Source organism: Elephantulus edwardii, unplaced genomic scaffold, assembly GCF_000299155.1.
Source record: "Elephantulus edwardii isolate Elephantulus edwardi_28Jun2011 unplaced genomic scaffold, EleEdw1.0 scaffold00012, whole genome shotgun sequence".
Lineage (NCBI taxonomy): Eukaryota > Metazoa > Chordata > Mammalia > Macroscelidea > Macroscelididae > Elephantulus > Elephantulus edwardii.
Genome location: NW_006399762.1, coordinates 24945634 through 24961269, shown reverse-complemented (window position 1 = coordinate 24961269; position 15636 = coordinate 24945634). Strand labels below are relative to the sequence as shown.

General features: G+C 36.8%; 1 protein-coding gene across 1 annotated transcript in view; it reads right to left on the bottom strand.

Moving 5' to 3' along the window:
• COL25A1 (collagen, type XXV, alpha 1) overlaps positions 1-15636 on the bottom strand; it is a 701437-nt gene that overhangs the window by 100429 nt on the left and 585372 nt on the right. Inside the window, exons 16-18 of the mRNA XM_006881095.1 lie at positions 10655-10687; positions 10194-10229; positions 5681-5725 (exon numbers count right to left, since the gene is read on the bottom strand). Of these exons, the coding sequence (XP_006881157.1) occupies positions 5681-5725; positions 10194-10229; positions 10655-10687 (114 nt within the window). The remainder of the gene's footprint in view (positions 1-5680; positions 5726-10193; positions 10230-10654; positions 10688-15636) is intronic.

Sequence of the window (15636 nt, the reverse complement as noted above, 5' to 3'; positions counted from 1 at the left end):
AGACTCATAACTGACTCTTCAGAGGCTATAAATTTCATGGGAGAGGACTGTCCATCTTTCTCTCTTGGAACAGCTGGTGGATTCAAACTGCCTGCCTTTGGGCTGGCAGTGCAAGTCCTTACCTAGCAGGCTACCAGAACTTCTTCTCAATTAATATTGAATATATTTTCTAACTATTATTTAAAATTAATAATCTTAAAATCTTTTGCATAAAGCTAACTACTTTTCTGGTGTGTGGAAATTGTTAAAGAATCACTATAAAGGAACTCCGTTGTTGTTGCATGTACCGTTGAATCAAAGCCAACCTATAACTGACCCTAAGGGGATTTTCAGAGGCAGTAAATCGCACAGGAGGAGGTTGCCCATCCTTCTCCCATAGAGCAGCTGGTGGATTAGAATTGCATGCCTTTTGGATTCCAGTGCAGCTTCTTACCACTAGGCTAAAGGCACTCTACAATATTAAAATATTTATGAAGGTTTTTTTTTGTTAAATATAACAAGTATTAAGGTAACGCTTCCAGAGTAGATTTTTCAAAGAGGTCAAAGATGAAAAATATTACAAGGACATACCTGAATTTCTATGATACTAAACTAAAAAAAATTCAATAAAAATCCAGAAACAAAATTTCTCTATGTCAGTATAAGAATAATAACTCTATGACTAATAAATACGCATGCAGGTTAGGAACACTATCAATTCCTGTGCTTTTAAGAATTAATAGGTAAATTGGGACAGTCTATACAGTTCTTATTTAGCTTTATTTTAGTGCAAGCATGAACTGTGGGAAGATAGAAAGAATTTCACCCATGACAATGCAGAAGGTCATCACTGTAAGATAGGAGGAAGAAAACACCGAGAAGGATGGCGGAAGAGACTCTGATTATTGCACTAGAGTACCAAGAAGCCAAAGAAAAGGGAAGAAATCAGGAAGTTAAGAAGCTGAACAGAAGATTTCAAAAGGCAGCTCAGGAAGCCAAACAAAGAATTACAATGAAATGTGCAAAGAGCAGGAGTCAGAAATCAAAAGGGATGAACTCACTTGCCATTTCTCAAGCTGAAGAAACTAAAGAACAAATTCAGGCCTCAAGCTGCAGTACTTAAAAATGCTAAAGATGCTGTGCGCAGAATACTGATGATCCAGAAAGCATCAAAAAATGAAGGAAGGGGTACACAGAGTCACTGTATCAAAAAGAATTGGCTAATTCAGAAGAATATCATGAAATAACATATGATCAAAGAGACAATGGCAACAAAAGAAGAAGTTTATGCTGATCCGAAAGAATAAGAAAAAAAAAAACACCCCCAGGAATTGACATATCAATTGACATATTTCAACAAACAGATTCATCCTTGGATGTGCTCACCACGTAGTACAAGAGATCTGGAGGACAGGTGCTTGGTCAACTGACTGGAAGAGCTCCTTATTTATTCCCATTCCAAAAACAAGGTGACCCAACAGAGTGTGGAAGTTATCAAACAATATCACATGCAAATCAAATTCCTGCTGAAGATTGTTGTTTTTCTTGTTGATTGCCTTCAAGACTAGCATGACTCATAGTGACCCTATGAACAAAAGACCTGAAGCCCTTTTATAACTATCAATATTTATCAAAGTTCATAGAGTTTCCAGATGCATTTTGTTTAAGAAGTGGATGCCACTCCTGCTTCCAATATATAGTCATTTCAAATTGTCAGTGGTGCTTTGGAGTTGCTAAGACACTGAACTCCAACTTCAGTGGAACTTCCAAATTCAGAGTAGGAAGGCCTGATAATATATTACAGATCACAGTGGTCTGATCTGCAACTAATCATGATGGTACAGGCCCAGAGAGCATTCTGTTTGTGCATGGAGTTGTCGTGAGTTAGGGACAACATAGTAACATACTCAAAAGAAAAAAAATTGACCAGAACAATACATCAACAGAGAACTACCAGAAATACAAGGTAGTTTTAGAAGAGTCTTTGTCACAAGGGACATCATTGCCAATGTCAGATGGATCTTGGTTGAAAGCATAGAGTACCAGAAGAATGTCTATTTGTGGTTTTTGACTATGCAAAGGCAGTTGACTGTGAGGACCACAGAATGGAAATCCCAGAACCCTTGATTGTGCTCATACAAAATCTATATTTAAACTAGGAAGAAGTCATCAGAATGGAGCAAGAAAACACTGCATAGTTCAAAATCAAGAAAGGAGTGTGTCAGGGACGTGCCCTTTTCCCATACCTTCTCAATCTATATGTGGAATAAATAATTTAGGTGGCTGGACTTAATAAGGATGAATGTGGCATCAGGATTGAAGGAAGGTTCATCAACAACATACATTATTCAGTTGACACAATCTTGCTTGTCCTGAGGAAGACCTGAAGCATTTACTGCAGAAGGTCAAGGACTACAGTCTTCAATATGAAATGCAGCTCAACACCAATAAAACAAGGATTTTCACCACTGGGCCAACTTCCAGCGTAATGACAGATGGAGAATAGATTGAGATTGATAATAATTTCATCTTGCTTGGATCCACAATTAACGTTCTTGGCACTAGCAGTCAGGAAATGAAAAGATGAATTGTATTAGGAAAGTCTGCTGTCAAGGGCCTCTCCAGAGTAATTGAGAGCAATGATCTCAGTTTAGAGACTAAAGTGTGCCCAATCCAGGCCATGGTCTTCTCAATTGTATGTTTCAGAGAGCTGGACAGTAAATAAGAATGATGAAAAAGAATCAATGCCTGTGAGTTGTGGGTTGGGGAAGAGTACAGAGCATACCAAGGACTGAGAGAAGGACAAATAGGTCTGTCCAGGAGAGGGTGAAATCAGGCTGCGCCTTGGAGGCAAGAATTTTGAAACTCTGTCTCACATACTTTGGACATGTTGTCAGGAGGGACCAGTCCTTGGCGAAGAACATCATGCTTGGAAAAGTGAAAGGTCAGTACAGAAGAGGAAGACCCTGGATGAGATGGATTGACACAATGATTGTGGTAATGGGGGCAGGTGTGTCAGAGACAGAGAAATTGGCTCAGGATAGGGCAGGGTTCAGAGCTATTGCCCACAGGGTCACTGTGATTCATAGTCAACTTGAAGGCACACAACAACAATAACAATAACCAACTTTAAAGTACTTTAAAAGCTGCACATACAGCAGGTGAAGGTGATTGTAATGAATTTGTTGGAGTGAGGCTGATTCAATCATTTCAAAGGAGGACAAATTTAAATAGCTTTTTTTTTAAAATAGAAATTCTATTTTATTTTATTATTTTTATGCATGTACTGTCAAATCAGATCTGACTGGTACAGGAGGAGATTGTCCCTCCTTCTCCGGAGAGAATCTGGTGGATTCAAACCGCGCACCTCTGGGATTGCAGTTCAGCTTCTTACCACTAGGCCACCAAAAGTAGCATTTTTTTTAAGGGGAAGTAGGTGAGTTGTTCACAAGTCAAACATTAGGGAACTGGGGATTGCTTGTCGTAAAAAATATATAAAAATATATTTGATTATGCATATATAATGAAACTCTCTGAACATAGAGAAATGTTGTCAATTATAGATCAGAGTTAAGGTCTTTTGTTCATAGAGTCATTATGAGTCTCGTATTCAACTTGACGATACTTAAGCACTGCTAAGTGGGACTAGTGTTGTTATATTTTGGAGGAACATTCTTCTACTTTGTACATCACTCTTCTGTCAATTTGTTGTATTGAAGTTGTACTGGTTTTGCTGTGATGCTGAACTGTGTGTCATTGGTGTGTCAAATGCCAAAACAGTTTCCCAATTTGGACAGTGTTTGGTGGAGCTCCCAGTTGTAAAACAGGTTTGGAAGCAGGAGTGGCTTCCACTTCCTAAACCATATGCCTCTGGAAACTCTATGAACTTGGAGAAACAATGATAGTTATAGAAAGGCATTAGGTCTTTTGTTTATAGAGTCGCTATGAGTCATGCTCAACTCAATAGCAATTAACAACAATGACATATATGATGAAACATGATAACATATTTATCCCAAAATTATATTACTTTGAGCATGTTGTTGTTGTTATGTGCCACCTTGTTGCTTGTGACTCATAGGGACCCTATGTAAAACAGCCCTAAACCCTGCTCCATTCTGTACCAAATCACACTACCTCTGACACACCCATCCCAATTACCCCAGTCACTGAATCAATCCACGTCATAAAGGGCCTTCCCCTCCTGCACTGTCCTTCCAGCCTCCCAAGCATGATGTCCCTCTCCAAGGACCTGTACCTCCTTACAACATGTCCAAAGTATATTAGATGAAGCCCCAGAATTCTTGCCTCCAAGGAGCAGCCCGGTTTAATCCTCCCAAACCTGAATCTGTTTGTTTTCTTGGTAGTCCATGGTATACTCTTCTCCAGCAGCACAAGCTCAAAGGCATCAATTCTCCTTCTATCCTCCCTAGACATTGTCCAACCCTCTGATGCATAACAAATGATTGCAAAGACCATGGCCTGCATCAGATGCAATTAAAAGACTTTGAGCATAATCTTCAGAAAACAGTATTTACAACCTTAACACTGAAATTTGGGACTATTAAAATGGTTCCAACTGAGATTGGTTAAAAATTCTTTGAGGTTAGGAACTACATTATTTCATTCTATCAAATAGTTGTAAAGTTAAGCAAATAACAACAAAACAATTCAAGGCTAAGGTAATAAATGTTTAAGACTTGCCAGTTGTTATCTTTTTTTTTTTTTGCCAGTTGTTATCTTGTTCACTGTTACACATCTTTGATTCTACCATCACTCATAGCCATCCTGTGAACAACAGACAGAAAGCTTTCCCTATCTCGCAGCATCTTCACAGTCTCTGCTGTGATTAAATGCATTATTATAGCCACTGTGGCAATTGATCTCACTGAAGGTCTTTCTTTCACAGACCCTCTAAGTTTCCAAGCATGGTGTCTTTTTTCCCAAAGACTAAGAATACCTCCTGACAACACGCCTAAACTATGTGAGATGAGGTTTCACCATCCTTGACCCTAAGTACACTCTGGTTGCACTTCCTCCAAGAGAGACTTTTTTATTCTTTTGGAAGCCTGTGGGATAGTCAATGTCCTTTAACAGTAACACAACTCAAGTTACCTATTCTTCAAAAGAAAACATTTTCAAGCTTTAAATAATTTGATATTTTAAAAGATACTTAGAATAATTTTATGGGGACACTTTATGTTGGTTAAAAGATTTTAGTAACATGATGAAAATTATTGCAGTAAGAATTACTGACAGGAAGTGGAAACACAAAACATTTTAGAGGGATTATTATAATGGTTGAATCCCAAAACAGCTGCCTAAACATCAGACTTACAGGATGTTAACACTCTAATTCTGGTAAAAATCTGATAGGATCTTAAGAGTGAAATGAAATGTGATGGTGAGGGAAACTCTAGACTTTAAGGACTCCTACGACTTTAAGTAAAATATCAACCCTGTTTATGTGGCATAATTGGTTACATAGATAAGAATATAACCCAGATATCAGTAGGAAGCTTTATCAGTACCTAATCTTAGCTTTTCACTTTTTTAAAAAAAATAATTGATTGATATGACTGAAGAATATGTAAGTAATAAATATAAATTTTTAATTTTCATTTTTTCCTACTTTCTTTCTATTTGGGTGAGTGTCATAATTACGATTCTATGAAGTCATGGCCATTGCTGTAGTATTTACCTTTATCCCCGGAAGTCCAGGAAGCCCAGGAAGCCCTGGTTCACCCTACATAGGAAAATCACATAGGATTATAGAACAACATTCACTCAGTCACAACATCCGGAACAAAACATGGCAAAAGTTCCTGCTGGAATGCTTTCTGAATATATCGATATATAATGGATATACTGTTAAGTTTCTAGAAGTCTTATGAAATTATGCAGTTCAGTCAACTCTTGACAACTTTGTGTTAGTTTGGTGTTGCTTTATTTGGATTTTTTTTTTAAATCTTTCTGCTTAGTTCATTATTTTTTCACCTCTAATGGAAAGAAGGTGAGCAAAAGGAATTTACCTCTTTGTTAAAATAAAAATGAGAAGGAACTTCCAAAAGGATATTTACTCTTTTGGTAAAAGACTAGTTTGTTTTGCTGAAGTGAGAGCATGCTGCCTTTTAACAATGCATCCTTTCTCAGTAGCCCCTCACCTCTGATAATCAAGAGTTGGCTGTATGAACAGATGGTCACATTAAAAGAATATACATTAAAATCTTGCTCACTTCAAAGTATAGTGAGATTTCTTTTCCATTCCTGAAGGATGAGAAGATAAATGAATAGTTAAGAGTACTCTTAACCTCAGCCTATATTTCTGACAATTGTTTGAATCTAAACCACCAGCCCTTCTTAGCAGCTTATAGCTAATGGTGCCCTGCAGCTGTTCCTGAATAGGGGTTTGAGATTAAGGAGTACATTTTGGGTGAGCACACTGGAGTCAAGCTAAACCTTCTCATTTTCACGGACTTGTCCAAATTATTTTAAGCATAAAGTATCATGAAAAAAGAAGTTACATTGATTAGAAAGATTTTCAGAATTGTATTAAAGAAGCACAAAATAATTATAAGGGGAAATGAATTTCACTCTGCATTGGACAATTTGTGGAAAGAATATGTGAAGGCTTAACAAGGGCACCATTTCATAGCAGCCAGTTAAGTGTTTTCAACTATGTCAAAAGAATCACTGAAATAGCAATATGCACCATCAAGTCAGAGTCAACTTATAGCTGGCTCTCCAGTGGGTTTTCCAAGGCAGTAAATCACATGGGAGGGACTGCCCATATTTCTCCCTGGGGTAGCTGGTGGATTCAATCTGAGTGCCTTTAGGTTGGCAGTGCAATCCTTAACCACTAAGCCACCAGAACCACCTAAAGGAGGTAGAGAGAAGCACTTCTTTTCTCCTTCTTCTCCTTCTCCTCCTCCTCCTCCTCCTCCTCCTCCTCCTTCTTCTTCTTCTCCTCTTGTTGTGTACTGTTGAATCTAATTTACTGGCACAGGAGGGGGCCTCTCCTCTAGCTGAGCACCTGGTAAAATCGAACTGTGAGCCCTCCGGATTGTAGTGCAGCTTCTTGCCACACTTGGCCACGAAAGCTCCCTTGAAGCCTTTCTTTTAACTTAAATGCTTTAATAATTTTCATTCCAAGAAAAATCTACAAAGAACAATTAGATCTTCCATTTTCTTATAAATGACTTCCACATTTTGAAAAGACATACTTTGTTCTGGTGAAATTACAAAATGCCTTTAGATACTGTTTATTAAGATGTGTAGTTAGACGTAGAAAGGACAACGCCTTTTTGATGGCTTTTATCAAACATAACTCAGGAATGTAAAAGAAAGATTATTCTTTGTATAACAGTATAAATAAAATTTTCCACTGTGAACAATGAGAAAGATGTATATAATATGGAACATTTTACACTATAGATTGAATACTTACATAGACTTTCTCATTTAGTGATTTACTCCACTGAATGTGTTTATGCATGTGTGAGGTTATAGATGTAATTTTAATGAACAAATATCTTAGAACTTCATATTTTATAATCTTTTAATTTTGCAAAATTTTCCTTTCAAATTTTGTTTAATCAATGTGTGTGTGTGTGTATAAAATTGTATAATGGAAAATTATAAAATAATTACTCTCTTATATTTCTTTTTCTTAAGCAAAACTTACAATTTTGGGTAAGACATTTTCACCCCTTATATCAATTCTGTATTTTTATGGCATAAAAGCTTTTCTTCCAATGAAGAGTTTTTCAGTTCATTTCCCCATTCTCTCCTATCCCTGGGTTCCAGAGCTTCCTGAGTTGAGTTCTTGGACATGCCCAGCCAGGAGATCAGGTCTGGGCAGACATTTGAAGGAAATTTCCATTGAAGGAGACCTTTGTCTGCCTCTGAAGTTACGACTCTCCTTCTACCCAATGTTTCTCTTACTGTGGCCTTTTAGTGCTAGAAATATTTCAATTGTGAAAATCTCCCATGGACAGAGATCAAGAAATTTTACCCCCTTAAAATGAATCTATAGAAATTTGTTTTAAATAAATATATAACAGAAATTAAGATGAAAAGTATTAAATGATAAAAAATTACTTATTGTACATCTCTACACATTCACTCTATAAACACACACACACACACACACGCTCACATATTAATCACATACTCTACTGTCGAGTCTATAAAAGAAAAGAATACCTTCATGAAATAATGAAATGATTCCTTTAATTATGAGTGTTACTCTGAATAACAAACTTTCATCACACAGTAGGAAGCTTATCAATGGGTCTTTGTTGTTTTTTTTGGGTAAAGATATCCTATACTCTGGGAACATATTTGAAGCATGAATTTAAGTGTCCATGAAGCCCTTGAACCCAGAGAAGAGTACTGCAGTGATGAGGAAAATACCAAGGAAGGCTGGTCAAGGTCATGGGCTGATTCTGTATCCATCTTTGTAATTGAACCTAAGAGCAATAGTGGAAATCCTGTACTTTCAAATTAATGTTGCAATAAGTATTATCACATCTAGGTATTAGACAAAGGAAGTGATAAATACCTTGGGAAATTACAATTTCATCAAAGAATAGAGTGTGGCTTAAAATTTATTTAAAAGATGCTGCCCATGATAGGATATGTATTAGCCAACTGGATTATAAGGTTTTAATGAATCCACCCTCTTCTCTCCATATATTTTAAAACCAGTTTTGAAAAAAATGAGAAAGAAATATGTTTTCATGTGTGAACCTGTAAGCTCACAGATTCAATGAACCTAAATTGTATCTCTCAATAGTTAGGACAAGGCAACATTTTATCAAGCCAATAAGCCTGGTGAATACACCAGCACCTATACAAGATTCCAGAAGAGTTCCGTAGATATTGATTTATCATTTCTTAAAAACAAATGACAGATTAAGGGGAAGTTTTAATTTAGCCTTTGATTTTTAAAACATAGTAAATAAACAGATGAGACTCTGAGAATATTTGCTTTTTCAAACCAAAGCAGATAAGGAACTTCTAATTATATAATTAATTTAAAATCTCTCACATAAAGCACCAGCAGACAATTTTAGAAGCCTATTAGTAAAATTTCATAGTGCAAATGGAAAAAAAATCTGCTAGGCTTTTGGGAAAAGTCTCAGTTTCACATGAGATGGAGCTGGACAAAATCTGTTCTCATAGGTATTTTAAAGTTATTATTTATTTCTTTATTTTAAAGGAATAAAGACTGTCTTAAAATTATTTAAATTCTTAAGTGTTTAAAAAAATAATGGTACTCTCAATGACTTTAAGAATTTGGGAAAATTATTTTATTAAGTTATGAGGCTTCAAACTTACTAGAAGGGGATTTCTTTTCATCTTTCTGCCAAGGAGGAAAATTTCATTTTTAAAATTCATATTTCTTTCTACAACACCAGCTAGACAAAGGTAGAGTCATGAACCGAAGGGATTTAGCCTACTGTGGAAATCTCATTTACTTGTTAGCTACAATACATCTGTTATCTACAATCTGATGACATTGGGCATTGATATCCAGATGCTCAGACGATAGACGGCCGGCAGTTGTTTCCTGGCTCAGAAGCAAACAGAGCGTGCACCTAACTCACTCACCCCATGTCCTCTAACATCTTGTAATGTAAAGCATGATATTAAAAATAGTTTTTATGTATGCATAGAGTGGTCTGTTAAAAATTGTTGTTCTAACATGTCTAATTAAAATTTACCAACAAATTAGGATCATGCAGCATAACATTCATTGCATAAGTAGACAGGATTCACATAAACAATTATCAGTAGGTAAGCACTTGAAATGGAAGGAAGAAGAAATAGAATTAATAAGGAGTTCTCTTTTATTCTCTTCTGAGGAAGTTTAGTCAGTATTCATTTCTTCTTGAAGAAACATGCAAATTATCTTTAAACATGCACGTTAAATTGTTGGCATTCTGACTTAATTCACCTTTGTTAGTTCCAAGCAGTTGGGTAAAGCAGGGTTTTAGTTCATGAATCAGGTTTCTACATGTAGAGAATTTCTTTTCACATATTCTATAGCTGGAAACAAGATATACTAAAATGCAAAAAGTAACTGTTTGCATCCAAAACATGAAAACAGAACCATTTTGCATTTCTTTTGTCCCTATTACTCAGTGGGTGGTAGATTTTAAATGATGAATGAGATACTATACAGAAAGCATCAGAAATGGTGATATTACCTTTTGCCCTGGACGACCAGATTCTCCAGGTTCTCCCTGTGTAAAGACAACCACAGATCAAAGGAATAGTCTAACAAGCAATTTCCAAAACCCCTGAGGTCTCTGAGTATTTTCACAGATATGGCACAGATTCCTTCTTGACATGTATTTTATTCACTTTACTCTGTTCTGTATCTCACAAGACATAGAAAAAAAACATTTCTACTGGGAACAGACCTAAAGTTCACATACAAATAACCCACATTTCTATGAAGGCCACTCATATGGAAGAAAAAGCATGCTGTGTTAGTAAGGCCTCTCTCAGATTTCCCATTGATATTTTCTGTTGTGTGTGGAAGCTGATTGTGCAGAATAGCAACAGAGTTAAAACTATTAACTGGTAGAAGAGTGGAGAGAGTTAAGGCTTATGAAAACAAAAATGGTGACTCTTGGATTACAAATGCTTAGAGGGCTTTAATTACCTTAATTCCTGCAGCAGATGATCCAGGGTCACCCTAAAATGAAACCCACAAGAGGTTATTTCACAAGTTAGAAATATGGTGGGAAGAGAAAACATCACAAAAGCACAGAAAGCCATTATTGACATGGATCCTCACAGGGGCTCCCTGACTAATGGACTGAAATATGTTCCCTAAGCCTTGGTATCAGTATGTCAACTGCTAAGAGGTCAATAATATCCAAGATCAACAATATAGTTCCTAAAGCCATGAGTTTACTTTGAATGCAAAATACTGTCTACGTTCTCAAAAACAGACAGCTACATAGGAACCTCTTCCCTGGATGTTAGAAGTGTGTTCTAATGCAACAACTTTATAATTCATGGATCTGCCACTTTTGGGTTTCTTTATTTCTGGAATTTTTTCATGTCACTGGTTATCATTTACTGAAAATTCCCTGACCCTTTTGGTCTCCAGAACGTCAAGGTTCAATAGATGAAGTCAAAGGGTTAATGACATCGAGTTGGAAAAAGCCATGCACCAGCTCAGCTTTCTTCCTGGAGGACTGTCACAGTCAAGACAGCCCCGCTTCCAGCTTTACACTATTTCATTGTAGTTCAGTCACTGTGAAGTTGCAGGGTGATGGATGACTTGTGGTGATGGGGACACTAGCAAGATCTCAGATAAAATCTGGACACAGGATCTGGTTTTGAAGAAGCCACTGTATTCTACCCATCCATAAAGGGTGACCACATTTCTAAAGCAAATTCCAGTAAACATGTAAGGCTAGTTGAGGAAAGAATGTGGAGGCTAGGTGGGAATTTGATGCTAGCTGTATTTGAGGTGAGGCCAGAAAAGGGCCTGGATTTCCAAACTTTTTGTTGCCTTTTGTGTCACATGAATATACTACAGGATAAAAGAAGTTGCGTGTGTGTGTGTGTGTGTGTGTGTGTGTGTGTGTGGTGGGGTGGATTCAGTAATTTATGATTCTGTCATGTAAATAGAACCATCCACAATCAGAAAGGCTCATTTTAAGACGCCCACAGCTGCCTCAACTGTACAAGTTCTAAAGGAGCTGGTCCAGGGGTCTATGTCCTATCCGAGACTCCAAAGACTCTTTATAAATCTCTTTTAGGAACAAAACTAAAGCATCAGGCCTTTGTATATAGGACATTTGGCTCTATTTCCCAACACCTCTCCCTGCTTCCCATACCTGGCACCTTCTCTTTCTTCAACTCTCAGGGAAAATTTCACTGGCCAAGGAGTCACAAACCCCACAACACAAACCCCTGACCTGTCTGGAGCACTCCATGTTCTGTGCATGTTCTACATAATTCATCTGGTAATTACACTTTCATGTTTTGTGCTCACTACTCTCTGCATCTCCATTATAGTCTGCTGCATGAAAGTAGATTTGACATCCATTTTAATTTCATATCTGGCCCATAATATCTGCTCAATACATCTATAATGAACAAGGAAACAAACCCCAAAAGAGAAATTTTTAAGAAGATCATCAGTCAAGGAGGAAAATGGGAATGGAAGACAAGAGTAAACAAGCATATTGTGAAAATGGATCTTAAAGGAGTCCTGGGGCCTCAGTGGTTAAGTGCTCAACTGTTGTTGTTGTTATGCGCCATCAAGTCGTTTGTGACTCATAGTGACCCTATGCACAATAGCCCTAAACTCTGCTCTAGCCTGCGCCAACCCCACTGCCTCTGACACACCCATCCCTTTTACCCCAGTCACCGAATCAATCCATCTCATAGAGGGTCTTCCCCTCCTGCGCTGTCCCTCCACCCTCCCAAGCATGATGTCCCTCTCCAAGGACCCGTCCCTCCTGGCAACATGTCCAAAGTATGTCAGATGAAGCCCCAGAATCCTTGCCTCCAAGGAGTAGCTTGTTTTAATCCTCTCCAAGATGAATCTGTTTGTTTTCCTGGCAGTCCATAGTACATTTAGCACTCTTCTCCAGCACTACAGCTAAAAGGCATCAACTCTCCTTCTGTCCTCCCTAGTCGTTGTCCAACTCTCTGATGCATAACAAGCGATTCCAAAGACCATGGCCTGTATCAGGCACACCTTAGTCTCCAGAGAGACACCATTGCTCCTGAGTACTTTAGAGTGCTCGACTACTAACCCAAAAATGGGAGGATCAAACCCTGCTTCTGGCAGCCTGCTTCTGTCAGCTTCTGTAAAGATTACAGCTTCGGAAGCTCTATGGGGCAGCTTTGTTCTGTTCTCTAGGGCCACTGTGAGTGGGAACTGACTTGATGACAACAGGTGATTTTTAAAATTTTAATTACTATTACCCAAGCAAAAATGAAAAAGAAACAGAAAACAGTAAAAGGATACCAAATTCTAACATCTTATTACAAAACAACAGTTACTTCTCTTCTTCAACATTCTTTGAATTCCAAATGGAAAATAAAATTAACATAGCAAATGAAAGAAAACATTTTTACTGTCAACTAAGTCTGAGTCAGTCGAGGTGGCAATATTTAACACAATAAGACCTTTGTATTCATATGTGTAATATACACTTTGGCAAGACCCTTCAGTTCATCTCAATTATACCTCATGAAACTGTTATGAAATGGGGAATATTACAGCTAAGAAAACGGAAGCAACTTTGTGCTTCTTAAGTTCTACTGCCATGCTTTGAGAAAACTCAGACTAGGAAAGAGTTATTGGTTAATTTCAATTAGACAATAAAGCACAAAGACTGCTATAAGCTTAGAAATAAAGCACTAAGTTCCTCATTTTAACTGCAGTTAAATTTTTTAAAAAAATGTTTTAATGACAAATGACTAGATAATCCTCTAATGACAATAAGGACTAGATTTAGTTCTCATAGAAAGTGAACAGGAAAGACAGTTGCTTAAAGACTGATTTATGTGTGGAAATCTGTATAGTTTCATTTTCAGAGACAACAATGAGTGATATTTTTACTCACATTTTAAAATCTTAGAACTGTGAAACCCCAAGGAATTTTTATAACTTTTAAGTGTCAAGGCAAATGTTAGAAGATATTCACAATTCAAATATTTTAAAGAATAATGCTGGAAGCAGTGGAAATGAAACAATGGGGTTTATAATCTTTTTTCCCCCCCAAAGTGAAAATGAATATAGGATTAATGTAGGAAAAATTATTTAAGTATTTATACCTTAGCTTTGTGAATCAGTTGGTTTGGAAATAAGCTTTCAATAGAGTAAGTCACAGAGATACTGTGAGAAGATATTTGAGATAAAGGAATATGTACCAAAGGAATCTTATCATTGTTAATTGAATTATGAAGGATTTCTGTTTTTCTTTTTTACTATTTTCAAACACAACATTTAGTAGGTAATCATATGCAAGTGTTAATAAAGCCCATGAGTGTATGACGTGCATGGAGTGAGTGACTTATATTTATTGAGCATCAGTGATGCACCATGCATGCCCTGGGTACAGGGAAGATGGACCTTTGGAGACAACAGTGAACAAAGAAGTTATAATTCTTGCCTATAGCTTCAGTTAGGACAATAATTTACTATATATGGTTATGCAAAAAAAAAGTATTGATTGAAAGTCCAAAAGATGCTTCTTTTGAATGAATTTTTTAAAAACCTTGGATTTAAAAAAAAGTGTGTCCTATTTTGGGAAATTTTGTGTCTCCAAATTTTTTCTAAATTATTGTAGTTAAATATCAAGGAGCTTTAGGAGTGTAGTTTGTAGAGAGTCTTGCTGTAAACTCAAAGGCCATGCCTCTCTGGATGTTAGAATTGACAGTGGGTCCTTGGGAGAACAATGGTAATTCTTCCCTAGTGCTTTACAACCTCCTGAAAACTTGAAGTGTCAGCTATGAGTTGGTTCCGACTTAACAGCAATGAGAGTTTGAGTTAGAAGTCATAGGTGAATTGGTACATTTATACTTAAAAATTTTTAAAAATCTATCACTATAGCTCCTAAGGTATGCATAACTGAAGCAATGGTCTTAACAGTCACCTTTTATATACACAAAAACTGAACAATGAAATAGGAAGACAAGAGCTCAGACATTCAAATTGTGACAGTGATGAAGAATACTGATTTTACCACAGACTGTCAGAAGAATGAACAACCAACCCTGGAACAAATAAAGCCAGCATGTTCCTTAAAAGTTTTGAGATGGTGAGACTCTGGCTTGCTAAATCAGTAATATGAGGAAAAACCAGTCCCAGAAAAGATATGTTTGATAGAGTGTGGAAAAAAAAAACTAGAGAAAGCCTGAGTTAAATGGGTTGACGTAACAGCCAAAACAATGGGTTTAAATATTGTTAGAATCATGGAGATGGTGCAGGATTGAAAATGAATGTGAGCTGACTTGATGGCAACTAATAACTGACACCAAAGTCCTGAATATATGCTTTCTGCACTCAGCCATTATTGTACTCATAGGGCACACAGTATACATAGAGTATACATGCATAGCATACTCATACTAGGCAAAAATAAAACTGAGGATGCTACTGATAAGTAGTGATTAGATATAAGGATTCTGTCCACACAACAGGCTACCAATAAACTTACTATGTGTATCTTAATGGTTAAAAGCATAGGGAGGTAGAATCACTACTTTCCAGATGGGTCAATTCCTAGACCTTTCCACATTGTTTCTATTTAAGGATTAGTGTTAGCATCAGAAAGGCAGAGGAGGAAGATGAGTCAGTGAGAAGATGAGTCTGAAGGATTACTGTTACTCACTGTATACGCAGAGAAGTCACAATAAGCACAAGCATGTAACAGGGGGAAAAAAATTACCAGAACATGAAAATAAGAAACTAGCTGAAATGTTTGTTTTTAAATTGTCACACTTTCAAAAGAAATCATAAAACTACTTTACTCAATATTTATTATAGAATATATTAAATATTTATTATGATCTAACTTTGTATCAGTGACTTTAGCTTTTGTGTTGAGTCCTTCCAGTTGGAACCAACCTATAACTGACCCTCTAGAAAGATTTCAGTAAGAAATCAGCAAG